Below are 27,065 nucleotides of genomic sequence, written 5' to 3' on the forward strand. Positions count from 1 at the left end.
TGGCACAGACTGAGAACTGGTGCCTGTTTGCGTTTATTTCCTTCCCCGTCTTCCCTGTGATCAGCAGAAAGCCTTTTGAGGCTGTGCTGAGGAGTTGGCCAAGACTTCAAAGAGGACTCCTTCTTGTGGCACTTATTTTCCTGAATTATGGTCTATCATTCCTGCATTCACTTTTCTTCTTTCTCTTTGGGAAGATCACTGACAAATGCTTTTCACTTTGTTTTCTATCCTGACATCCCAAGGAGGTCAAGGCAACAAAGACCCACTACTTAAATGCCTATGAGTATTTCTAATAACCATAACATGTCTTTCATATAACAAATCAAATTATTAAATGAAGAGCTATACCATGGAAAAGCTAAACATAGTGTGGTCTCAGACCTGCCTTTGAATTTCTGTATGTTCTCCAGGTACAATGTTTTATTCCTTCTTGTTTGCTTGAAATAGAATTTCTATCTCCTTTGCACCCAGTGGAAGAAAAGGAATGAATTTGTTCCCAGATGTGTACAAAGGACAGTGCAGTTGCATAACAGTCTCAAATAGTGTTAACAGAGCTTGTGCTAAAATGCATTTTTTTCATAAATGTTCAAAAAATCCCAGTCTAGTTTTTACTTTATTAGATGTTTACCACATAAATTTTCATTTCTTGCTTTTATCTTCATCCTTCATCTTCCATTTGTCATGCAAGGAAAGTGGAAACTATAAAAGCAGATACAAAGAAAGAGAGGAAGAATATGTTTTATATCAAAAAAAGGACAGAAATATTGTAGGCGGATGAAAATTTTGTTGTAGTTATCAAAATGCTTACCACCAACTTTAGTTGAACCAGTATTGGTGGCAAAATATTTTTACAAGCTCTAAAATGACTGTTGCTTTCTGGAGAAGGTGATGATACGTTCATACCTGTAAAGTGGCTATGATGTAAGTGTTGTTAAAGCAGTTGCACCTCAGGGGCTGGTGTGAGATCAGAGGTTGACACTTCAGGTGGAATTCACTTAACTGAAGGTGCATGCATAGACTGGAGGTACCTGCCTCAGAGCTACTGCTGGTGGGCTCCCTTCACATCCCCTAGTGAGCCATCAGTGTGGTCAGTGAAGTCTGTAGTCAAAGGCAGTGGTCCGTTTTGGATGAATTGGACGGCTCCTTAGACACCACTAGTTCTGTTTAATTCTGCATTGGTTCCAAGATAATTAGCTCATGGTAGACACCCACATTTACTAAGGTGAATCCCACATTATCTCTACTTTTAATAGCACACTTCAAAGTTACAGCCTCTCCCAGGAGTTTGGGGACGGGAAAAGAGCCTTCATTTCTTCCTTTGAAGACCTGGGTTCTTTATCTGAAGAGTTTTCAAATATACTATAATTTAAGATGCAAACTCAGAAGAAAACTATTTGTCTTAAAAGTGAGTAAGAAATAATTAACTAGGTTTGTAAAAAACAAGAGATAAGCCCAGATGTGCAGACAGGTTGAGCAGGCTGGGCACACAGGTGTTTGCCTTGGCCATGGAATAACTGTCAACATTTCCATAACAAGGAGTGTGGGATATGCTGCTTCTTGTTTCCTTTCCCCAAGTGCAGCACAGCAGAGCTAGCACGGCTGTGGGAAGACAGTTTTCCAGTTCAGCCCACATGCCATCATATCTAGCTGTTCCAAGATACAGGTACAGCCCGTGCTGTCGGAAGGGTTTCTCTGGATATACATCTACTTTGATCAGAGATAGTTGAAGGCTGTATGCTAACTTCTGGGTCCTCATCTCCATGCTTGCTTTCAGCGGTGGTTTCCTGTTTAGTACCAAACATTTAGTATGCATTTCTCTTTCTGTTGTGAATATTTTGAACAGTATTAAGGGGAGCAGCCTGGGAAGACTTGTGGGGTTAACGAGGGTACAGGGGAGCTTTTCATGGTAAGGACAAGAGCTTCATGTTCATCCCATATCAGCACCCCAGCATGAGTGTAGCTCTTTTTGGTGGTGGTGTCAAAGCGATCACTCCTATGGAGTCGTGGAGAATTACATAGAAGTGCTGCCCAGCCAACCCTTAGTGTATGTTTATAGGATAATGCAGTAGGTTTCCTTGCTGCTGCCTCTGTGTGCACGTTTTATCCATATCTTCAGGCTCTGAGTTTGCTAATGGTTTAATAATGCTTAAGAAAAAAATATTAATAAAGTGTCATATTATTAAACTGGCAATGAGTAAGACTAAAAAGCAGACTTTAGCTTTTACTTAACTGAGGGTTTTTCATAACATTAGTCCTGAAATGAGTGTTTGCTCATTTGTATTTGATTTTAGTTAACTTTCCTGCATCCCTCCAGTTTTTTGAAAAGCGCCAAAGGCTTTTTTTTCCCCTCTTGTATATTTTACTTACTTCAAAGCCAACAGATGAGTTTCTGTAGGTTACTACCTCCCTTACATAGCCTTTATCCAATCAGTTATGTGTGGTGTACAAGGGCAGTACATACACATGGACACCCTTGAAAGATTACTAGGATAACATGCAAAGGGAGCAACAGGGATGTAACAGTGACTGTTTGGTGAGAAATAAACTATGATGTATAGATGAACTTGTGCACAACCAGATTAATTGGCCATTCTAAAAGAAGAGTGAATTCTTAAAGGGGAAAGGGAGAATTCATAGCACTCTGAGTGGCAGCAGTTACTACCTCGTGGTGACAACTAACAGGGGAAACCACTGTTAGCTAACAGGGGTCCAACCCGATGTATCTGGAAGGCCAAGGAACTGGGCAAAGGTGTCACATAACATAGGAGAGCATAAGAGTCTTCAGCTGCACTTGTAGTTTTGCTGAAATCAGCTGTCGTTGAAATCTGTCATTGCCAATGGGCTTGTGTACATTACACCTTTACACCTTCACTGTAGTACATTTTCCAGCTGGCTTGTTGGCCCATAAATTCACCAAATTAAACTTCATCCCTGAATGCAAGCTGGGGGCTTGCTGAAGATTTGAGCCTAACATTATTGAGGAGAAATGTACATGTAATTTTCAAAACGATCTTCCCACTTTGTGCATGTTCATTAGATGAAAACATGTTACTTAAAATAAATGTTCCTAAACTGAGGTGGAAAAAATACCCAACAACAGAAAGTGTTAGACCATCTTTAAATTATCAACCATTTATAGTACAATATAAAATAGATTCATATGTGCAAATCCAAGTTATATGAAATGTCAATTAAATCAACCCTAATCTCCCAAGTACATTTTTTTATTGCCTGATTGATGAGGACTGTTCTTAAGGTGATGAATAGTTTTCACTTTCACAAAGGACTGCCGATTCCTTTATATGTGTCCACTAAAAATACAGAAAATCCTTCAAAATGTCTGGCTCTGTTTGCTTTCAGGATCTAGATGAAGTGAGTGTAGGACACAATGTGGTCTAATATATTAATTGTGAAGATCAGATGTATAAACAATACTGTACATTTTAAAAAAGGGCTAAAACTACAGTAGATTTAAACTGTTTTATTTTCCAAAGGCAAAACTCTATATAACTTCTTTGTTTTCTTTCCTATAGCAAGTCCACATGCAACACCATCGACTCTTCATTTTCCAACATCACCCATTATTCAACAGCCTGGGCCATACTTCTCACACCCAGCAATCCGCTATCATCCTCAGGAGACTCTGAAAGAGTTTGTCCAACTTGTCTGCCCCGACGCTGGTCAGCAGGCTGGACAGGTGGGGTTCCTAAATGTAAGGAAGCCGTTTTTATTTCTTCAGAAGTGTTTGTCCTATGTAAAATTAACCATGGGATTATGGGATTATTTTAACAGCATGTTGCATACAGGAACACACCTTGAATAGTCGCTGGAAGAAAAAAAAATGCTGCTGTTGCAAAAATATTTTAAAAAGCAACAAAAAACCTCCCCAAAAAACCACTCAACCACATTGTGGTGAAATTAACTTAAACTGTCAGAGAAGCTGGTGATACAGTGACCTTTTGGGTCCCTCCATAAATGGCTTTGCCGCATATGTTGTAACCCTAGTGGAACTAGGGTTAACAAAATATGAAGGCAGAATAATTTTTATTAATTATTTTTGAAGTTCAGGGGAGAGTGGGGGGGAAAGAGCAGGAAAAGGGAGGGTGAGAAACAGATGTTTCAGATCAGCTAAGTTCATTAAAAAAAAAAAATAATACTGCCTTATAGCACTTTAGATCAAGTTGACCAGTACTTGAACTCAAGATGTTAAAAGTACAGTTTATTATGGTTTGTTATTTCTGTAAGCAGTTATCTTTTCCCCTTATCTCTATGAAAAATTAAGCAGAGTTCCAAAGCTTCAAATAACCATTTTCATTTTTTTTTAATCAAATAAAGTGAATCATCTTGCTATTATTGAAATAGCATTCCGGTCAAACACAGAATTTATAAATTTTATGTAAATCAAATCTAAAATAATGCTCTGAATATTTCATTAAATGTAATGCATGTAACTTTCTCCAGCCAATGAAGTAATAACTGGCAAAATTACTGTTTCTCTCCTGACATACATACGAATCAAAGTGTTAATGAGAATTAGTTTAATTATTAGCATCTAATTTATTACACTTATTTAATAAGCTATATTGTTCTCAGTGCTTTCCTTTCCCTAGCAGAAAAACTGACTCTACTTATTCCAGCCAGTACTGGCTTTGAATAATGTCTGCAATATGTTAGCAGATACATTTATGTCTAGACAACAAATCAATATAGTGCTTTTCTTTTGCCTTGAGTATTCATTTGCTTAATTTATCCCAAACCATTCAGCATTATGAACTGTTAGCACACTCACAATGAACATACAGCAGGGGTCTTCTTGGCAGGAAAGGGACCTAATTGTGAGACAAGATAGTGTTTGAGAGATGCCACTAATATATTAGTTTATTAAAGGTACTGGATGTTGGAAAAATAAATATCCCTGAAGGATTGCTTCTTACTGCAAACACTAGTAACTGCAGTCTTTGAAGTCAGTGGGAGTGCTGTTAAGTTAAATGCAGATGAGTTTGAGTCTTATTTATGCCCTGAACCATTTTTGCTCTAGCACAAGTGTGATTTGCACCTACATGACTTTAAGGCCTTTTGTCAGTGCCAAAGCACGTGAAATGAAAATAAAGTCCCAGGCATTTGCCAGTACGAGTATATTGTCCCCAGTAGTTCAGGCTAATGGAAACCCTAACAGGAATTAAAATATTATTTTCTTTAGCAGTACTTAGAATATGGATCTGTGTTTAAAGCTGAGCTTTTATCATCAATGGAAAAGCCAATGCTCAGTGCCAGAACTGCAGTGAGATCAATTTGTAGAGTGCTGTCGAAAGTGATCTCATCATTTTTGTCACTAAAATGGAACACCTGATTCACAGGCTGTCCTACTTTCTCTTTATAATGGCATTTGGCATCTATCTGTATGGTTTTCAAGTGTCCAGGCTGCGTTACATTTGAAATGTAAACTTAACAAGTTGGGGGAAGGGGTGGCTTTTTTTTTTTTGAGCCTGCTTCTTGCTTTTGTGATACTTGAAAACACTTTTACTTCCAGACAGGTTTTTCTGGTGATTAATTGAAAGACCACACTTGAATAGCTGGGCCCATTCTGCCTGTGACCGACCACATCCCAGACCAAAGGGAGGGGTTTTTTTCCCCACAGTGTAAAATGAAGCAGTTCTTAAGTTCAGTCATTTCTCCATATGATCCTAGTGGTAACTAAACTGTGAGCTACTAACTCAAAAGGGATGTGGGAGAGCAGTTACTTTAATATATACTCATTCATTTTCCTGTAATAAGATATCAGCGTGAGTTTTAAGACCACCAAAAATGCTTGTTTTTTTCTCTTAATGACCAGTATCTTTAAGAAATTTACACTCAAGTTCTAGGCACTGATATCCTAAGGGTACAACAGAGGCACGAGACTGGGGGATTTAAGGGGTCAAAAATATTGCTTCAGCTCTCACTGAGCTTGTATTAGTGGCTGCAGGAAATACAGTAGAATTTAATCCAGGGCAGTTCAGACCAACTGCTAATAGGACAAATGTTTAAAAGTGAGAATTTCCATAGTTTCACAAGGGTTTGAGACCAAGTTCCTTGAAGTCAACGGAGAATTTGACCCAACACTTTCTTTGCCACCTCTCAAGTAATTGTAAATGTATTGAGCATAGCTTTCAACTGGATTGTTAATACTGGAGGTTCCTAATAGCTGATTTTTAGTGTAATTTTTGTCTGTTTGCTTGTTTTTTGGCAGCCCAATGGTAGCAGCCAAGGCAAGGTGCACAATCCATTCCTTCCTACCCCAATGTTGCCACCACCACCTCCACCACCAATGGCTAGGCCTGTGCCTCTGCCAGTGCCAGACACAAAACCTCCAACTACATCAACAGAAGGAGGGGCCACCTCTCCCACTTCTCCAAGTAAGTATAGACGCAGCGGGAACCAAGGGCTAACAGCAGCAGGCAGCGTGCTGCAATCACCGTCTATCGGCTGTTCAGAGATGAGGACTGGACTAGCTCTTGGGAAGCAGGCGAGCTCTCTGCTCTGTATAGAATGGACAAAATTCTGAGCTGCTTCTATAGTAACAAGGAAAGCATTAGCGTATGGTTACAGTTTTATTTCTGACTTTGTTGGCATTTCATATAACCACGTATGAGAAAAATCACGGCCAGTAGCTAAGCTGTGACACAGACCTCAGACCTTTGGGATCCTGTTTACTGTCATGAAGGGACACGTTGGTATCTCAAGTTAGGCTTTGGAGGATAGATACTACGTGGAAGTCAGACAGATAGATTCATTGAAAACATTGCTGCTTATAAATACGGGGCTACACTAACAACTCTTTCGAGATTACTTCATTTGTAGTTCTTTTGGGAATAAGTCTTTCTAGATTAACCCAGACGTCTTTCCCTTATGACTTGGTTCCTGAGCCCTGCATTTGGGGCAAGAAGCTATGGTATTTCTTAAGCCCAGGAAGAAAGCTTTAATCCTCTCTCCACCACCCACACGGCTCCCATATGTATTTTGTGTAGCCACAAGTCAAATATACAAATTCCTGGATACACACTTGGGGATACCACTTTGGACTCACTCTTCTGGGAAACAAATGCGATTCAGCTGGGTTTGATGCTTTAAAAAAGTCTGGATGTTCAGGGAGTTAATTGTGAAATGATTTAATGAAGCTATGCTCAAACTGACATTTAAAAACAAAAGGGAAGCTTTCAGTGCTTTAATGGCAACTGTAGGGGACTTGTTCCACAGTGAAGGGAGTCCAAATAACATCCACAAACAAAAATCAATCTAATCGAAAGAGCAAATCCCTTTGTGTGCTTTTCAAGCTTATTATTTAAATGCTATATGCCACCACTGCTTGATGTGCAAAGAGGTTTTCACTATTCAGACCATATGAAGCCGAGATTTTTAAAGCTTTATATATTGTTAGGAGATGTGCACAAGTTCCAGGGGGCATTTTTAAAATCTGGTAGTTTCAGACTTTTGCATTGCCTTCTGCTATGCGATAGTGCACAACTGCAAACTCAGCAAGATGCTCTGGCTCGCTTTGAAATTAAAATGGGTTTTAGTATGAGACAGTCTGGTAAGTTTGTGAACATGATCTTCTACAATCAGGACTTCTAGAATTGATCAGCAGATTTTTGTTTAGCTAAGAAGTTGATTCATTCCCTTCCCTCCTCTTTCTGACCTTAGACCAACACTTGTGCTCTCAGGAAGTTTTGATGCTTTCTGATGGGTGATACCGTCTTTTAAGTCCTATCAATAAGATTTGGTGGTGGAATCTAAAAGGTTAATATTTAGTCATAGTTATCACTGAATACAGTCAGCAATGCCTTACTATTTCCTTGTCTTCAGAACTGGGAAAAATGAAACTAGGTCAATGTGTATTTGTCATTACAGTTGTGACTCAGTTTACTGGCAGTGTGTGGTGTCTAAAAGAAAAAAAAATACCAGCATCATTTTAGCAGTAACCTTAATACTTAACTTGTACGATACTGTGATCATGTAAACAAGCTAAATGCGTGTCTGGCCTGATTTTCAGCTGGCATAAAAACTGGCATTTGTCCGCTGAAGTTTGCAGACCACCACCCATCGGTACCGGCTTGGGCTGGTCACTGTGGCTTAGTGTTCAGCAGACAGCTGCCATGTTAATTGGGAATTGAGGTTTCCTCAAGAGCAGCCAGTTAATGGTATTTAAACAAAAGATTAGGAAAATAATTACTGTTTGTTAATTAGCTACGCTGATGTCTAAACATATCGATCTGTACATACTCGGGCATGAATCTTCCTTTTGTTAAGGGTTTTGAATAATAGCAACTTGAGTTGTAAAGAAGCGTATAATTTAATTTAGGGACAAATTTTACAGAGAAGTAGATTATAGGAAACATTTTCTTAGAAAAAATATTACATATATACCAAAGCCAGTGGAAGTGGCTGGCCGCATAAGGAGTAAAGCAAACCCAAACTCCTAGCCTCGCAGGGAAGGTTTTCCAGAAGGGCCCACTGGACTCCATTTAGAGTGTCAGTCAGTACCAACCCTCCCATTTTCATCCGTGTTTATTTTTTCCTTAACTAAATATTAGACTCCAAATAGCAAGTGCAGACTCACCAGAGTTTCATAAAAGCCACACAAAAAAGGTGTTTTCCATAGTTACGAACTGCTCGAGTGCACCAGTTCTGGGAGTGTCGCTGGGTTATGGCTGACTGCCCTGCCGAGCTTTAGGGTATTGGAAAGTCACTTATGCAACAAAGGCAGGAGTGATGTTAGAGTTTGGCCAGACTCTCTCCTTCGCTCTGTGGAGGAGAATGAAGCCCCCCCCCCCCCCTCCCCCCAAGGAAATGGAGTGAAAGCGGTTGCCATTTGCTCCATTCTCCCACCCTTTTTTGGTCTAACAGAAAGCCCTCTGCAGAAACAAAATGCAGTTACGGCCCTACCAAAAATTAGAATATGGCTCTCCTGAGGGGTGCAGGAGCCAGGAGCAGCTGTTCAATACAGCGTGGCCTCCTGGGAATGAGAGCTAAAAATCACAACAAGGTGGTTAATGATTCTCCGAGCAATAGTGAAACCCTCCAGCTGTGACATTAACCAAAACATGAACATTAGTGCTGTCCAAGGAAAGAAGAGCCCCTGGAGATGCACACCAGGGATTTGCCTCTACTGGGTGGCCAGGAATGCTCTGGGAGTTAGAAATTTCAGCTGTGAATCCTATCCCTTTGGAAAGCCAGCATTTTCCTCAGTGAGATGACACAATGGCGATGGGATTCATGAGGTTTGGGAGGGTTCATTTTTCCTCCATAAAAAGCCTTTTCAATAAGACACATCCTTGATGTCAGAAGCAGTCCCAAAATTATCTTATCTCAGATCTCTTCTAAATTTTGTTTGGTTGGTAACCCATAACAAACACAACACATTTTTTTCTTGAACTTGACAGTTTCTGGGTTTAATATCTCATTGCCCAAAGAAAACACCACTTCCACTACGTGCCAGTTGGACTTTATCACTATCATAACTGAATCTGAGCTTTAGGATCTGTGGCCCTCATTCCAGTGCAGAGTCTAAACTACAGCCATCCTGTACACGGTAATTTTCAAAGAGCTTTTTTAAACTAAACGGTCTTTTCTAAGGTTCACAACTCTACATGGGGAGAAACTTGGCTATTTTCCCTTGTTGGGCAAGATCGTTATTGGTTAATGTCCTTTTGCAGAAGGGAGTTTTCACGTTAAACAGCATTTGTGTCAGGACAAGAAGAATGTTCTTGTGGCTATAGTAGTGGATTCATAATCAGATTGGATTTCTCTCCCTTTCTCTGCTATGCATTGACGGAGCACCCTCTGGGCAAGCCGTTGTAGCGTTCTGTTTGCTCCTTTCCCCATCCATAAAAAAGATGGTGATGACTCTATCATTTAATTTGCTAGAATTTGTAGTTCCCTCTCAGATACTCAGCTGCAGAATGCAATGCGGTAGGAATTGCTGTAGTGCACTGTGTTCCTCTGGTCAGTTCTCTCACTACAACTCCACAATGGCTAAACTGACTCCTAGTCCATTGCAAAACAGTACAGCTCTTCATTTCAAGCACATTTACCTGTCATCTTGGTCTGTAGAAGAGAGACCTAGCATTACATTAGGTTATCGCATGCCCAAATCATCTTTACCCACCAAAAGTTTATCCTTTTAATCCAGGACTGTCTGATAAATGACACACTCCTACACTTAATAGAAATTATTTCAGGAAAGTATATTTAAAATTAACATTCTCCTACTGCAGGCAACTTTAAAATACATGACATTCCCAAAACTGTGTGTTTGTCTTGTCTTTCATAAAATTTCTTGCCATTTTGGCTAAATATCAAAGCTGTCTGTGTGAGCAAATGTTCTTTCTCTGCCAGCTCCTGTTTCGCTTGTTCCTGAAGTGAAGCATCACAGCAAATTTGTGGCATCACATGCATTCCCTTGGCTATGCACTATGATGTTGCAAACGATCCTTAGTGAATTCCAGTAGCAGAAAGACTAGGCTGGGCAGGAAGATGTTTCTGTTCAAGCCCAACAGGCCAGCTATCAGCTGGTGTAAACTAGTGTAGATCTGTGCAATTCCCGTGGAGCAAAGCTGATAAAGACCAGGAGAAGATCTGCTTAAGAGACCTGGCTTCTGTTCCTCTCCATGCCTTGGCTTTTCTCTTTCCTAAAAAGGAGTTTGAAGACCCTACCATGGGCTTAGCCTATGTGTACTATAATATAATACCACCCAGCTTTAACCAGTGAGAGCAGTTAGCCCCATCCTAATCTCAGAGCAGAGCATAGGGATCAGAAGTGGTAAAACTTCCAGGAATCCCACCTCCATGTCAGACAAGGCTATTTATACGAAGACAGTAATATACAACTAGAAGCCGTGTTGGTGATAGTCTAAGCAACACCCGGTACTGCTCCCTTTTCTGAAGCAGATTGCACCGTAACAGGTCTCACTGCTAATGTGTCCATGTCAACTTAATATTCTGAACCAAAATGGCCCCTTAAAATCCGCAAAGATCTTGTGACATTTTACAGTGAAGTAGGACTAGCATCTTGGGAAACTCCAATGTAAAGCTTGCTCTGCATATATGTAGTTTTGGTACTCTTCACTTCTTGGCTGTAGCAATGTAGTTATATGACCTTAAGGAAATACCAAGCTGACATCCGAGTATTTTCAGAAAGCAAGTTAAACATAGTTTGGAGCATTACAGAAGAAAGGTATACATAGTAATTCACCCAGCAGGATTTAAGGAGACTTTTGTGCATATTATACAGTTTTCAAATGCTTTAGAATTTTTGTTTGAACAAAGAAGCCATTTAAGACGGCATTCTGATGGTTTCTCTTTGATTTTCTACCAAATATCACAGCAAAACTATCTGCCAGTGGGGAACTGTAAACAAGATCTTGAGTTCCTTCCCCTCTGAGTGGAACATACCTGCTCCAAGGGATTAAATGGCCTCTCCGCTCATTCTGCTTCCTTAAAAGTAGACCAGAAGAACCGAACAACAGATGTTTGATTTTTGAGCTTTAAGTTAGTTTTCCCCACTGCAGGAGGAATTTTTAGTCCTGCTCAACATAGGGTTCATTAGCTAGTTTAAAGAAAACCAAAGCCCTCACCATAAAACAGTACAGAAGAATCTTAATGCATGGCACTAGCGACAGAGGTACACCTTTTGCAAACGTGTGGCTTTGAATTATTAAGCAAATTAACATGGTAAAAAGGCAAGGAGAACATCTCACCAAATCTACTCAGTTCATTTCTTCTTTGGCTTGCAGATATGAATAACAACCAGTGTACCCGTTCATACTCTAATGTGCAAGCTGCACTGCAGTTTGCAAAATCATCTCAGAAAGATGAATTTGTGCACTTAAAAATTCCTTTAAAACTTTGTGAAGGAAAGGTGTTCCTCACATGATTTTTGCAAGTACTAGCAAACTATTACCTTTTTGGAGTGAAAAGCTCATCTGACCAGAAACAACTGGGAAGGATTCATTCTTAGGAATCAGGAGCGCCTCATCTCCCCTCAGATCAGTTAAGAAATGTTAGTTCTTAATGCAGTTCCTGGGGTTATTTCAGGGGATTGCTCTTTAAGAAAGTGAAGCTGTCTGATATAATTGTAAGAATTAGGAGGCATCATGAGATTTTTATGAGACTTGGGTAGAGAGGGAAGGGAAGGATGTGGTTCCACATGCTCGTAGACTTGGGAACTCCTTGCCAAAGCGCTTTGTGGGATGCAGAACATCTGCACCCAAGTACAGATCAGGCATTCATCAATGAGAAATCCCTTGTGGGCCATTAAATATAGGGAGACCCTGAGCTGAAAATAATCAGAGGGTGGGTGGTAAAGAATGTGAGAAAGTAAATATGTGACCTGTTCTGACTCTTCCCTGTGCATCTGCTTATGGCATCTGTGAGAGAGAGGACAGTGGATAAGGTAGAGCACTGGTCTGATTCAGCAGTCTTAAACCAAAGGCTTCTCCAAGTAACGTCTCCTCACCAAATATTTTGCCTTCAGAAAGGCAACAGGCTTTCATCTACAGAGACAACTCAGTGTCTTCTCTGACTGTTAACTCACTTTATTTTTCTGTAACGTTGAGGCCCGAACATTATATTTAGCCTGACTGGAATTTGGCAAGTAACTTTCCTTTTAACATTGCTTTTTGTCTCTTCATTGGATAGTTAGATTGTCTGGGGATTTTATTCAGCAGAATGCATTCCCATAAATATATTTAAAATGGACAGAATCACTGTTTGTATTAAGGCGTCTATTTAGGTTATTTGAATTTAGATCTGAACCTGCAAAAAAACTGAGCAAGGGAGAAGATTACATGGGGGATTTTCAAAAGAGAGGACTGAAAATGTGTTGAAAGCTTTTGAATGTGGAAGTACGTGGCATTGTGGACAGTTGCAGTGGAGAATATAATGCAACAATAAAATCATTAAAGTACTTCAAGTTTGGAAGTAATCTGGGTTCTTGGCTTGCATTGCATTTAATAGCTTTACGTTCATGGGAGCCACTCCAGTTTTTAAAGGCAGCTTCAGCCTTCAGACTGATTGCACTTACCACCCCAGTGAAACTGCAACCCATTAATTTTTTACCGAAAGGATCATCCTAGTTTGTCAAACACATCAAGTGAACATTTTAGAGAGTGCAGACCATAGCAGTATGAAAACCAAAACTTTATATCAAGCGAGAATGCTGGATTAGCTTGAAATAAGGGTCTGATTCTGTTAACAAGCACTTTAATAAATTCACTGCTATTCAAAACTCCATTAAAATGGAAGATACCACATATTTGAGTGAAAATAGTCAGGCAGTCTCAGGACCTACAGAAGTCTCTTGTGCTGTCCCATCACGGAAAGGCCTGCTGTGGTTCTCTTCTGGGATGGAGAGCCGTGCAGGTGACCCAGCACACTTCTCCCCGAGTGCACGTCATTGCCATCCTGCCTGGCAAGGAGCCCTCCCCCAGCAGCCCAGCTCCCTATGTGTTTATACCCCCATCATTAAGACCAAACCTTTCCAGTGTCTAAAACCAAACTCTTGCTCTCTAAAACGTTTGCACATTTCTATGTTAAACATCTGCTTAGGTGGCTCTGAGACAGTGTGTTTTGGTGTTGTTCGTGTGCAATCTAGTGCCGCTTCCTCAACGCATGTGTCCCTTCCCTTCACAGCCTACTCGACACCCAGCACCTCCCCCGCAAACCGATTCGTCAGTGTTGGACCACGGGATCCAAGCTTTGTAAATATCCCTCAACAGACTCAGGTGGGCCGCTTTCAACTTCTCTGTATGCCTGCAGCCTCTTCTTCTTCAGTGTACTCTAACGTGTCCCCGCGGAGCCAGCTGCATTGCCGCTGTCACTTCACCCACATGGTCTCAGTAACTACAGTGAAATGTCACTTGCAGTTTGTTTGTCTGTTGTGTTTTTTTTGGGCTTGTGTAGTAATAACGCTGCTTTCGTAACTGGAAAGATCTCTCCTGCTTTCTAAGATAACGGCTTCTAGTGCATAGTTTTTTCCTCCAGGACTGCATTTTCAAAGACTTTTGCTCCAACCTGTTCCCTAGGCAGTGCATTTAAATGCATATGCAAAAGGAGCTCAGAGAGACCCATCAGGTAACAGGGCACCCTAGTCCCCTACCAGGTACAGCGGGAGACTGCTCCCATGACTTCCATGTAGAAAACCAGTCTCGAATTCCTGGCTGGCCATTTGCATGGTGGGCTGTGAGCAAGCAGGAGATTTTGTAATTGCGAGCACATCTGTTTCCTTACACAAGAAGAAAAATGTCCAGTTGAGGCAGGCCTATAAAGCTGGGTTAACTGAATTCATAGTCCTGCTATGGTCAAATCAGAAGCTCAAGTAAACATTTGTGTTTCTTTAGGAGAAGGACGAGGTTTAAATGTGCTTTTTCCAAGCTGTATCAAATTCCCAGGGTCGATTAAGAAAATAGTTGTTGGCAGTTTTGTTAGCAGCTAATTTGAGCCAGATGTTGAAAAAATTAAGTCTGTGCTTAATATCATGTTATTGTGGTGGAGAAGGTATAAAAAAGTGGGCAGGACTAGTGCTTTAGGACAACTGCAGTTTGTAGTTTTAAGTCATTCCTTGATTACATTACAGTTCTTTTAAAGATGAACAGCAGAAATGTTTGTAATTTTGTTTTGAGCTGGTTGCGATAACTAAAAAGTAGTAATTCAAATAACTAGCAAATTGGGGAGTACTACCCTTAGCTCTTGTAACTTCTTTCAAATCGTTTATATGCATCTGCATAATTAGTGTACAGATTAATGGCTGTCACATGCCACAGTCCAGTGTATGCATGAAGACAGGCTCCTCGTTGCGATGGCTCCAGCACCTATGCTGTCAATGAAACCCAAGTTGCTCATTACCAAAGACTTTCAGTTTACAGGGCTGCAACCAGATGCCTGTGCACACAACGTGTTTTCTTGCTATCTGTTCTTTGTGTACAATTTGTTAGGGGCTTTAGTTTATAGCTCTGTCGACAGCACAGGTTAAACTGCATCGAATCTCAAACCTTCTCTGCATTAAATAGGGTCATAGAAAGTACACCAGCAGTGCAGAGCGGGGCTTTAACCCATCAGGTTCTGATTTTTTTCATGCCTTAACAAAGCGCAAGCCGCACCCCGCTTTTCAGGCCTCTTCCCTTATTGAGTTCATGTACGTGACAAGTTTTCATGTGCCTTCACATTTAAATCGCATTTCTCCAGTCATTTTGGAAACAACTGGAATACACAGAAATACACAGAAATTGGGAAACGGGGATGTTAAGTTATACTGTTAAAGTCCTTAAGCATTCGGTCTTTTCCTTCATAGCTCAGGAAACTTGAAACCCTTTGGAGAATGCTACTTACCTTTTCCAGAAGACTTGAAAAACTACTAGTTGGTGAATTGATTATGTAGTAAGACACAACAGTATTAAGTCTCCAAAATATTTCAGACATATTTGCAGCATGCAGCCTAGGTTTCCCAGATAAGTTTGTTGACTGGAAACTTTTATCCTCCTTATTTATGACTTAAATCATTTTAAAGTGCTGTAGCCTTACTTTAAGTGCTTCTATGATGCAGTATAGTGAATAACAATGCTGTACAGTGAAAAACAATACTCAAGCACAGCTTCCAATTAAAGTCAAACATGCTGCAGTGGGTAAGGAGACTGACTTCCAGTCTCTGACTCCAGCTGCATCTCTTGTGCTTCAATACATCATTACACCACCACAACCCACTTGGTACTAAATATATAATTTATCAGCAAAACTCACTACTTATTCATGAAACAACTCTGAAGTTGACTGTGTTTTAAATCAGAAAAGTGAGGTAAAAATACTAACTGCAATGATTTGGGACTTTCTTAGTGTTCCTCTAAACAAAGACAGGCTTTTGTACTCTTTTTTGCAGGGCATTAGCGTATAGGATGATCACTTAGGATATTTTCAAAATGAAAATATAAAAACACATAGGACTGTGTTATTAAAAGCAGCTGGGGTGGCTGCTTTCCATCAGGATTTTTATAGTACATTCAGAGTCAGCCTAAGATATGGGTCCTGAGGACCACTAACTGCCAGGCCACACAGCTCCCTTAGACAAGAGGAAGCAGTGAACAGTCAGAGCTTCTGAAAGTCAAGCTTAAATATAAGAGTTAAGCAACTCTTTACTGCTGGAGCAACAAAATAAAAATGAAGACTGTATCTGAACATCTGCTTTTTAAAATTACAGTCCAGCTACAAGCTATAAGAAAACGTTATGGTCAGCTTTTTGGTGGCTCTGATTTTCTCTTCCGATTGGTGGGTCATTTGACTGCAGGCACTAGTTACGCATCATCGTTATTAGTCTTAAAATGCTGCAGAAGTGAGTCTGTGCACGGGGATGTGACAGTGCTGTTCAGCAGAAGTTGCATTTCCCATACATGGGCATTCACAGGCTTTCACAGAACATTGGAATAAAATCGTAGACAAATGTACAACAGCATGGCTGGGTTTGAACAAGGATCATTCTGTCCTAGGCTGTTTTTAAACAACCAAAAGCAGTACACGTCTTTCTTAATGGGCATTATAAAAATTAGCAGTAGACATTTCCATTAGCAGCATGTTCTGACTTGTGTCACGTTGCTTCAGATATAATCCCTTAAAGGAATTTTATAGAATTTATATAATATTTTATTTAGAAGAAGGCCATCTTCCTGTGTCAACAAAGGTTGTAGCAGGACGAGAACTCCATGACAGAGGAGAGACCAGAAAATAAACTGGTTTAAGTCAGTAGTTCTGATTCAGCAACAAAAGCCCCAAAAGGGCTGTTGCCTTTGTCTGGTTTTAGCAGCTTTAAAACTTTTCAGGGTTTGTTTTTCAATACACTGCCACTGCTTACCCCATCCATCACTCTGCCACTCTGGTGGCTCACTGCGTAATTGTCCTGTCTGGGGGGTTATTTGAATCTAAATTTCTGTTTGAGCTATTAGAAGAAACACTTGACTTGGCATCCTCTGTATATGTTGACAAAAAGGCACAGGTGTTGTAACCTTTGCTTGATAAATCATTTACTTTCGCTACTCGACTCGCAAGCAATATGGGGGCATCAGCTTTTTAACTGCCTTTTCCATATGCAAATCAGAAATACAGTATGCCTGGGGTACACAGTCTTTAGTTTCAAAAGCAAGCTGGTCTAGATACCTCATGACTAAGTAATAGATAGGTCTCTCGTATTGCCAAGGACTTGTAATAAGGAGAGTGGTAGGGGAAAGGGAAAGTACCATCACATTAATTAGGGACTAGCCTATCAGTAGCAGCAACACTAATAAAGAATAAAGGATTCTGAGTTTGGGGTGGGTGGGTTTTTTTTCCTAACCAAGCGATAAAAGTAATTTTGAAACACAGGATATGCGCTCCGAGTACACGCAGCTGGTAGCACTAAGCTAGCAACCCGCTCTTTGTGACCAGAGTTTGCGTTGTCACTCGCCTCTCTAAACAGTGTTTGCTGATCAATAATGCCCTCACTCTGCTCGAGCGTACAAAATTCCTTTGGGGATCAGTGTGCTGTATTCAGTGTGCTGCAGCTCCACTTCACACTAAACATTGTTTACTAGGCTCAGTCCTGTTTGCCACCTACTTACCCTGTATCTTCCTGGAAATTGTATTTCGGATGCTAAAAACAGCTCCTGAACAACACATGCCTGCTCCATCTAATCACTCCTACCTGCCAGTAGCCCATGTGCCTTACACAGTAAGGTTACGAGGATGAACAGAACAGAAACCGCCTCCTACTGAGGCACCCAAGCAGAGGATCAACTGCTTTACCACTGTGAGAAACTAAACAGTTTTCTTGTCCGCTTAAGAGATAAAGTGTATCATGCACCCTCCTGCCCAGCTGTTTTCGGAAAAATCCCTCTCTAAGGTAAACATGCTTTATATCGGATCCATCCCAGTTAGTTTCTAAACCTTAGTTAAGAGAAAAACTAATTAATTATTCCGTTACCTTTCTCTAGGAAAAGATAAAACTATTTTCTAGAAGAACAGAAGTAGAAGCCTTTTCTGCTTCTGCCTTTGCACGTTCCCAAAGCTACAGTCAGATCATGGATAGCAAGCCAGGGTCTTGTTTTCTGACACTTTTCCTGGCGGGGCCCTCGAGCCACCCAGCTACAACAGTGCTCCAGGTAGAGTTCATCCTTCATAATGCGAAACAATTGAAACAAAAGTCACAGAACTTACCTAGCACATGCCAATAAAGTATAAGAAAAACCCCAGAAGTCAAACAAGCTTATCTAGGCAGTGAAAAGATAAGTACAAAAACCAGTAAGCTCAAAAGCACAGCCATGCACTTGCTACCAGACTTATAAAGACCAGGTACAAAAATGCACTCTGTGAAACACATCTAGAAAAGAGTAATGCTGCCCTATACTAAGTTGGGAGGGAAATTAATGAAGTTTAGCAAAATATTTATAGTATAAAGAAATTGCTAACTTCTTTAGATCTGCTCCTGTTCTCTGCCTTTCTTGAATTAGACAGTGGTATCTTTGTAGCTTCTTCTTTTAGGCTTTTATTTATCTCTAAAAAACCACCTTATGCCTCAGGTGCATATACAAACCTAATTGTACGATTACTTTCTTTTGAGAGACAAGGGAAAGACTATTTTACTTCCCCACAAACCTTTTAGACAGCAAACTGCAACCTGCAATTTTTTACTGGCAGCACTTTAAAACAAAGGGCATGAGAAAAAAATGAGCTTTATGCTGTGTCCTGTAGGTTAGCAGATGTGAGCTCTGTCAGACACGGGAGGGAGGCAAATTCCAGAGTAGATGGTCCTTCTGTGATAACAGCCAGTCGCTGCTGCCTAGACACTTAATTCGGAGGATTGTGGTGCAGGTGATGCCCCTCACCGCGGCTGGAGGCTGTGCAGGCAGGGGGGAGGCAGGGAAGCAGTCTTGCAGGTAGCAAGGCCTGAAAGCGTATAGGAATCATAGATCAAAGTTGGCACCTTGAACAGGAAGCTAATGCAGTTCCTCCAGAGCTACTGTTCCTGCGGCTGAAACCACATAGCTGTTTTGTGCCCAGGTTCCATTGCCACCCTATGGAAGAAAGAAACCAGTGCACACATTTTTCTTCTGACAAATAAAACATATGCCTCGCTTCATAGGGATTTTCCATTTTTGCTTCTCACTGCACCCCTGCCACGGTGCCCTGCCCTTTGCACTGTCAGAAAGGGACGTGGAGCTGCCAGCCTTGCACACGGCTCGTGTTGATGTGCTTTATTAATGAGTACCACAAGCTGCTTGTCCTTTTCTGCCTCTGCACCCTTCCCTCTTTCTCCCATTTCCCCACACCCAGGCATTGCTCGGGCCAGACAGGCAGCACCTGCTGGCCCTCGGGCAGGAAGGGGAAGGTCAGGATTTCGTGGTGTCGCTGCAGTGGGCTAACAGCTGAGCCACCGCTTCACTTCGCAGAGCAGTTTGTGGTCAGAAAAAGTGTAAGGGGTGCAAGTGGGTTGTACATTGCAGTGGACATGCAGAGAACGTGAGAGGCTGCAGGAACAAGGCTGCAGGCCTTTTATTTTGGGGATTCTGAGCAGAACTATTTATAAGCCAGGTCAGTGCTACTTGTTGCTTTGGTGACTGTTACTCCGCAGGATAAGAATACTTATCCTCAAGGCTGAACACACCACTTGTGTTGGAGCGTGAATGAAAAACACTAATTTGGAAGCACTTGTTCAAAGCAGTTCATCCCCCTGAGAATTACGTAGTCCACAAAGTAACTTCCCTAGGCCGGCATGCATGGCTTTGGAAGAAACTTAAGCTGCAAACACTTCTAAACAGAGACTTGACTGCCCCTTTTCTTCTCTTGGTCCGTAGCAGCAAATGTAGTGACAGGTTCAGAACATCGTTTGCATGCAGGAGTAACATCTCTCCTGGGTAAAGAACAGAAATTTGCAGAGACTAGATATAAAAACACAGTTTTGTGGTGTGGGACTGATACTTTCTAGAGCTGCTGAAGTTAGAGGGATTGCTGTCCTCCCTAACCCAGCAGGAATCTGTGGACTTTCTCATATGGGCAATGGGAAGCAAGGGCTGCTCTCCTCCAACACCCAGAACAGAGTTACACAGTGCCCAAAGTGCCATCTGAATTTTAGATTGCTCCTGAGCCTGCTCTACACCCTCATGGATCGCTTTCCTACTAGACATTACAATACACTTAAGAAATGGGACACCCAAAACACAGATCAGAAACAGAACCGTTGCAACGAGCACTTGAGTGTGTGAGAAAAGAAAATTGTATATGTGAGCACTTAATTTATAGTAATTGCCTGGGCTGAAGGGCATCGAAGAAGAATGGGCTTGTTTAGGCATGAACCCTGTTATGACCACTGACAGTTTTGATCCCTGAGCAAAAAGTGTTTTGTTGCAGAACCAGTGGCACAAAGCTACTGATACGTGACCTGAATGTTGGTCTGTCTTTCATCTTCCACCCAGGAAACAGCTATACTGGCCTTATCTTGAGGGTGGCCTGGAGATGGCTCTGAAAATGTAGTATAAGTGTAGAGAGGGTGTGCATAGAAATGCAATGTTAATCCCTATCAAGCATCCACAGGTCTCAGACTCTGGGAAGCTGAAAGATTTCAGATTCTGCCTTAGCTTTGTGTTTGGCCATATTAAACTCGCCCTTCTCTTTTGTTGAAATTCATCAAGGAAATGTTGGCTGAATCTTTAGCTAAGCTAAAATTGAGATGGTTCTACCATGATGGGAGCAAAGAGCCCACATGCGGCTGAGTGCAGCATGAGCGTGAGCGTGCTGCTCTGATCACAGTTGCTAATGGCAGTCCAGAGTGTGTTCCACAGAGAGGAGACACAAAGGTGGCCAGAAAGCAGGGTCACTCCCCAACTCCCATTCCCTTCATTGCCTGCTCAGCTCAGTGCACAAAGCCCATTTAATTGAGTTTTTGTGCAGAGGGGCAGCATGAAATTTCACTCTCAGCTCAGTTCTTAAAAAGCAGAGAACAGTATACCTCAAGAAGAAAGCACATATTGCACTATAAAGGTAAAGATTCATAGAAGGCTTCCCAGTACCATCATGTGGCCTTATCTTCAAAGTGGGTTGGAGCTAAATCGGTCCAGAAATGCCTGGGTTAGTCCTCAGCAGGGGGGATCCTTTTTCCTGCGCTTTTTCTTCCTCCTCCTTGCAGGCTCCAGTGAGCAGTTCAGACTTTTTTTGGAAACTAACACTAAGCATCCTATTTCCAATAGATACAGCATACAATTATTTACAATGGATATAGACGAATTTCCCAAACTAAGCAATTAAATTACTGCATTTTTTCCCCCTCCTTACAATAAACAGGAAGCCTGTGTGTAAGGCACCCTTTCTGTGGGTTTTATGGCCATTACTTATGCTCCACAGTAGGGGAGAAGAGAGAGAAGAAGTAAGTGTGGGCCTGGTGGGAAGAGTTGGCAAATGCAGAAATATGATGAATGAGCTGGAGAGATTTAATTTCTTACTAAATTCTCTACAAGCTGTGTAACCTTTCTTTAGCTAAACAATTACTCTAAAAGGCAATGATTTTCTGTGTTTTCATTGAAAAGTCTTCATAATAACAATGGCCTATGTTCTCCTTCTTGAAGAACTTCTGCCAAAAAACAGTTTTCTTTTTTCCATTCAGCAGGAAACTTTCTTTTATTTTTATTTTTTCAATCTCGTAGTGCCTGCTAACATGGATTTACAAGGCCTACCACTTACTGCATGGGGCTGGGAAGAAGCTTCCCCTCAGGCCAAATCATTTTGGTCCATCTCCTTCATAGGGATTCTCACATCTTCCTCCCAAGAGGAGTGCAGCCGCTGTCACAGACATCATACCAGACCCAAGTGACTATTTAAGCTGACAAAACGTGACAGTTCCTATGTCCACAGGTACAGAGTACTTGGAAGGGGACTCCCAGATTTGTCTTTCAATGGACAGGCAGCAGCTCTTGCCGCTGTTGTGGTGGGTGCAGCCAGGAGGGAGAGCAGGCACTGACTCTGGTGTGGTGCGGGAGAGTCAGCAGATATTTTCATTTCATCAGCCACGCTGCAGATGTAATTAAATCAGAGTGGGTGCTGATCCTCACTGAACCACAGGGTCCTGCGACCAACGGGAGTATTGCAAGGACTTCAGAGATGCAGCACGGGCAGAGCACTTCCCTCCTGCAGAGCCGCACAATTGTTCACATACACACATGCATATGTACAGACACACACACAAATCAAACAAATAAGTATAAGGCAAGATTATAGTTATGTGCCTCTTACTGCTTTTACTTTGACTTGGCCGATTTCCTGGCGACCCCACGCCTGCCCCCAACCTCCACTGCAGATAATGCTGTATTGGATTAGTCTGCCTCACTGCTGCATCAGGTCCCAGATCGATTTATTGACTCTGTCAGAGTGGCTAGTACAGTAATTGTTACAAGAGCAGAATAGAAAGCAAGAATGTGTCCACATAAAATATAAAAATGACGTTTTGTTCGTTCTTTCCTCTTTCGCCCTATAGATCTTCATGTGTTTACACAGTGGAGAGCACTTTACTTAAGTTAATCAGCTCCTTCTACATTATTAATTGCGACAGTTAGGGTGCTACATGGCGGCAAACGTATTATTGAAAACATTGATCTCATGCTCACGGTGTGGACCTGAGTAGGTTTTGTATTCCTTCCCTTCTTTCGCAACTGCTTTAGGGTACTATCAAATCACATTTCCCTGACTGACAATACGCCATCGATACCATTGATTGCAGAGAGGGGCAGAGAGATGCGCATGAGAAAGGAAGGAGTGTGCAGAGGTTCAGCGTATTCTGTAGGCTTGGAAAGGGGTTGTTGTAAGTTGGTGCTCGCAGTAATTACATGCCTGGCCTGATTTCTCTATTTTGTAAAGAGTAATAATTTAACAGCTGAAGTTTCCTAAGTGTTGAAGATTTGCAGAGATGGTATGACGAGACCTTTTAAAATGTGTGTAGAATGTATACCCTTAAAAAAAGACATACTGACTTTTTACAAGGGGTTTGGAAGTGCCTTTGAAAGACATTTCATGAAAGTTCAGCTTTCGCAGCTGGTACCTATATGAGCTCCATAAATTCCACACAGCCTGACAAACTCCAGTGGGTGTCACATGTGACCTGGATGGAAAAGGTCAGCAGCTGAATTTATGGCTTTTGCATTTACTGGAACATTAAGATTTTTGCCAACTGCCATATATACATTTTAACAATTCTGCAATCAAAGGATTAGGACCACAATCTACAATGAAGGTCAAAAATTAAAGGCCACAATCCCTACATCCTTCCCAACGGATAGGCATTAAGCTACCTCTGTTATAAGAATCACCTTTGCTTAATGGCCTTAACATGGAGGTCAAGGAATAAATAAGCTCCAGAGGTGAACACCTTGCAAAATAGACTGTCTTGCTCTGAAATTAATACTAAATTCTGTAAGAAGGGTCCAGAAGATGAGAAGCCATTTCTTAACAGAGAAAGGCTGTCCAGTTTGCAGCAGGTTTCATGTTCCCAAGACACTGAGCATCACCTCCCCTAGTGCTGGACTATCCCACAGAAATGCAGGTATCATACAGGGAAAGGACTGGGGCTTCAAATGAAATACGGCAAAATTACTATAATTTTGTTAAAACCTGTTTATATTTTAAATTTAGCGAAGGTGTCTGGTTTTAGTAAGGACTACTAACAGCACACCAAGTTGTAGCTTTCAAATTTACCTGGTTCTAGTTCAGAACAACAAAAGGTATCGGTTTGTTTTAGGCACTTCTTTTTATAGTATATTCTACTTGAACAGAGGTAGAACTGGAAAAGTTGAATATAAAACCAGGATTTAAAAAAAAAATTCTACCAAAAATCAAGAGGCTGAACATGAACATATCTTGTTCGCTTAACTACGTAGCCCTTAGTTACTTTGGTTATTAACATTCAATTTTGAAAACAGTACTGACACTATAATCATAATATTTTCAGGCATATTCACTTGCATGACCCAACTCTTAGATCATCTATACAAATACTGGTTATTACACATTAAGAAATGCAGTTAAAAACATTTCGGAAGCCAAATGAAATGTAATTTTAATTACAAGATATGAGTAACAAAAATCACTACTGATAAAATGCAGCCACCTTTGAAGCTAAACACAGTAATTTCTGCATCGCTTGGAGCAGCTTTGTACAACTTCAGGTCTTCTTTTGTGCTTTTCCCCTAGCTACATCTTTTTAGATATGACAACAGAAAAGGTATCTTGTTTTTTTTTAAAAAAGGGGATAAAGTTAGATATGAAATTTGCATGTGGGGTTGGGTTTTTTCATCCTAGCATGTGCTAAACAATGGGATTTGAGATTTTGCAAGAACACTTTTGCATATAATGTGCCTTGTTTGGCTCTTCTCTTTGTTTTTTGAAGGACTTACTTGTAGTCTTTTGGGTTAAAGATCGTATCTGTGATTGGACCTGACTGTACATTCATTGAAGTCGATGAGAGCAGGGTAGGGAAAATTTGTTACTGGCAAGAGTTTGCTTAGAAATACAATAATATTTTTGTTTAATTATGCTTTTATTTTGCTTATAGCTATGCACAGTGGAATAAATCTAGTCTTTTTCAAGTAAGATAAAAGTTAAAATTCACATTTTCGTTATGGGGAGGGCTTGCAGTGCAGTCATGATGTATCTCTAGAGTTTTGATTTTGTGGCTACAGGTATTATCTCTCAGTGACTCCAAAGCAATATTCCTTGATGTAGCGATGGGTTTAGTGTTGGGGTTTTCCCAGTTTACTGGTCCTGTAAGCTAAATCTGAAAGTCTAGGCCAGGTTACATTCCATCCGGTTCATTCCCAGCAAGGGAGGCTCCACAGGCTCTTTACAAACTCCTTGTCTTCCTGACAGTAGTATCAAGGGCAGAACTTGTCCCAGTAGTGGGAACCGCTTTATCAGTCCTGTTGATGTTGTGTGCGTCAAAAGAGAGTTCAGATTCTTCTCCTGCAGGCTTTTCAGGAATATGAGGAGTAAAAGTAGTAACATTTAGAAAACAGGAAGTAAAAAAAAAAAAATAAGATGAGGGAGAGCTGTAATTCTCCGTACAATGGAGCAGCTTGCTTACTAAGTACAAAGAGCCACTTCTGTACAGCCTGTTTTCAGAGAAAAGCCTCACAGTCAGTGGCTCATAAAAGCGGAGGCACCTTTTGATTTTAAGTTCAAGGTTTACATTAGTAATTTTGTCTGTTTTCTCTGTTAGTATTAATTAAATTGAGATAGTTTAATTAGTATTACTAAATTTGATCATTAGTAGTAATTCATTCTGCCTGCCATACTGCACAAATATGATGAAGCAGAAATAACTAAATTGTTTAATTTCATCTCATTTAATGACTTTACACTCCACCAGGACTTTCATTGGCATCTCACAGTATGTGTGAAAATCACTCCAAGCTAGGCCAAGACCCAAGTCCCTTTAGCCAACCATGTCTAATATGTCCCTCCTCATCCCAAGGCAGATCATGTGCTGCACAGGCTTTTCTCATTTCTCCACCGGAGTGCTGGCTACCTCTGAAGGCTGGGCTGGCCTTTCCTTGCCCTGGTCACCCAGCTCCTGTAGCATCCCGACCCCGACGGCCCTGACGGAGCTCTACGGGACTCATCTGCTAGCACGTCCCGCAGTGCTCCCCGCAGTGTAATGGGAGAAGTCCTGTCATTGATCCCCATGCCGCACGTGCTGGGGACTGGGTGCTGAGCACAGGCATGGTGCATACCCTTCCACTTTGCTTAATGAACTTTGTTCAGTTTAGCAAGGTACAAAGCATCAGGAAAAATGCAGACATCAAAAGTTCTTGCGTTCAGGAGGGGTTATTTTGTTCAGCCTCTTGGCTTTCTTTTTTTAAGGAAAGATTTGGGAAGAGGAGTTCACTGCTGAATTGATTCATTATTCCTCCAGCTTACTGTCTACTTTAATTTTAAGGTCCATGTGGCAAAAACACCAGAGATGCCTCCATGCCCCAATTTCTGTCCATGTTGATTTGGAGACCAATTTTGATCTCTTTGCGCAGTACACCTAAGGCTTGCCAAAACCCCGATTCCTCTTCCTTCTCGGCAGTCTCCAAACCCCAACCTTTCTCTGCCCACTTCTGAGAACATGCTGTTGTCCTTGTCCTGGAGTCCCCAGCTCCTGTGCTGTCCCCTCTATCCATCTGCACCTGCCTGGTGTGTGCCCCGCCAGCCCTGATGTTCCTGCTGCCCACAGCCAAATTCCTCTCCCATGCGTTCCGGCCCTCCACCGACCTGTGTCCCACCCTGTATTTTTTGCCCTGCCTTTATCAGGCTGTGCACGCTGCTTTTGCTATCCCAGCAGAGCCATGGGGATGCTCCTTTGCCTGCTTCACCCACAGGCACCCAGCATGGGCAGGGGCTGGGCACTGGGGCTTTTTTTTGGGGGGGGGGGGGGGGGGGGGGGGTCAGAGGGAGGGCTCACTCTCCCCTCCAGTTCAAGTTGTTATCTCCCCTCGCTTTCCTCTTGTGCTGGGTACTCTGAAGTACTCAGGGAAGTCAAGAAAAGCAGTTGAAAACTACCTTTTGTACCCCAGACTCTGCAGAGCAAAGAGCCAGAGCCTCTGCAGCAGCCTGCCGGCCGAGCAGCCCATCCCGCTGGGACCCCTCGGCCCCCTGGGCCCCTCATGTCGCTCCAGTTGCTCCACTGCTCCCCGCCGGCACGGGACAGAGGACAGTCCCAGGGGCAAACCCCCAGAGCGTGTGTGTACGTGTGTCTCTGTGCGTGTGTGTGTGCGCTCAGGCTGTCTCGCTGCAAATGGAGCTTGGGAGGCCCAGACTGGGGGTTGATTTTCTTTGGATGACTTTCCCCGATTGTCTAAAGCAATAAAAGTAAAGAAACTTTGGGGGAAATGGCGGTTGCGGGGAGATTATTTTTGCAGTCCTGCTACAGGCAAAACTCTTGAGGCTTCAGGGGAGTTTCGCTTGCCTGAGGACTGCAGGAACTGGCTTAAATTGAATAAAACTGTAAGTACAGTATAGGGGACTGGGTAACAGGGAGTTCTGCAAAA

At 41.7% G+C, this 27,065-nt stretch overlaps 1 protein-coding gene across 16 annotated transcripts in view; it reads left to right on the forward strand.

The window, feature by feature from the left end:
- NFIA (nuclear factor I A) overlaps window positions 1–27,065 on the forward strand; it is a 359,996-nt gene that overhangs the window by 316,443 nt on the left and 16,488 nt on the right. For 12 of the 16 annotated variants that reach the window (XM_040610608.1, XM_040610615.1, XM_040610612.1 and 9 more), the window contains 3 exons: window positions 3,534–3,712; window positions 6,230–6,395; window positions 13,669–13,760. In XM_040610608.1, the coding sequence (XP_040466542.1) occupies window positions 3,534–3,712; window positions 6,230–6,395; window positions 13,669–13,760 (437 nt within the window). The remainder of the gene's footprint in view (window positions 1–3,533; window positions 3,713–6,229; window positions 6,396–13,668; window positions 13,761–27,065) is intronic. The other 4 variants (XM_040610609.1, XM_040610622.1, XM_040610623.1 and 1 more) reach the window with 2 other exon arrangements.

Source organism: Falco naumanni, chromosome 11 (genome assembly GCF_017639655.2).
Source record: "Falco naumanni isolate bFalNau1 chromosome 11, bFalNau1.pat, whole genome shotgun sequence".
Classification (NCBI taxonomy): domain Eukaryota; kingdom Metazoa; phylum Chordata; class Aves; order Falconiformes; family Falconidae; genus Falco; species Falco naumanni.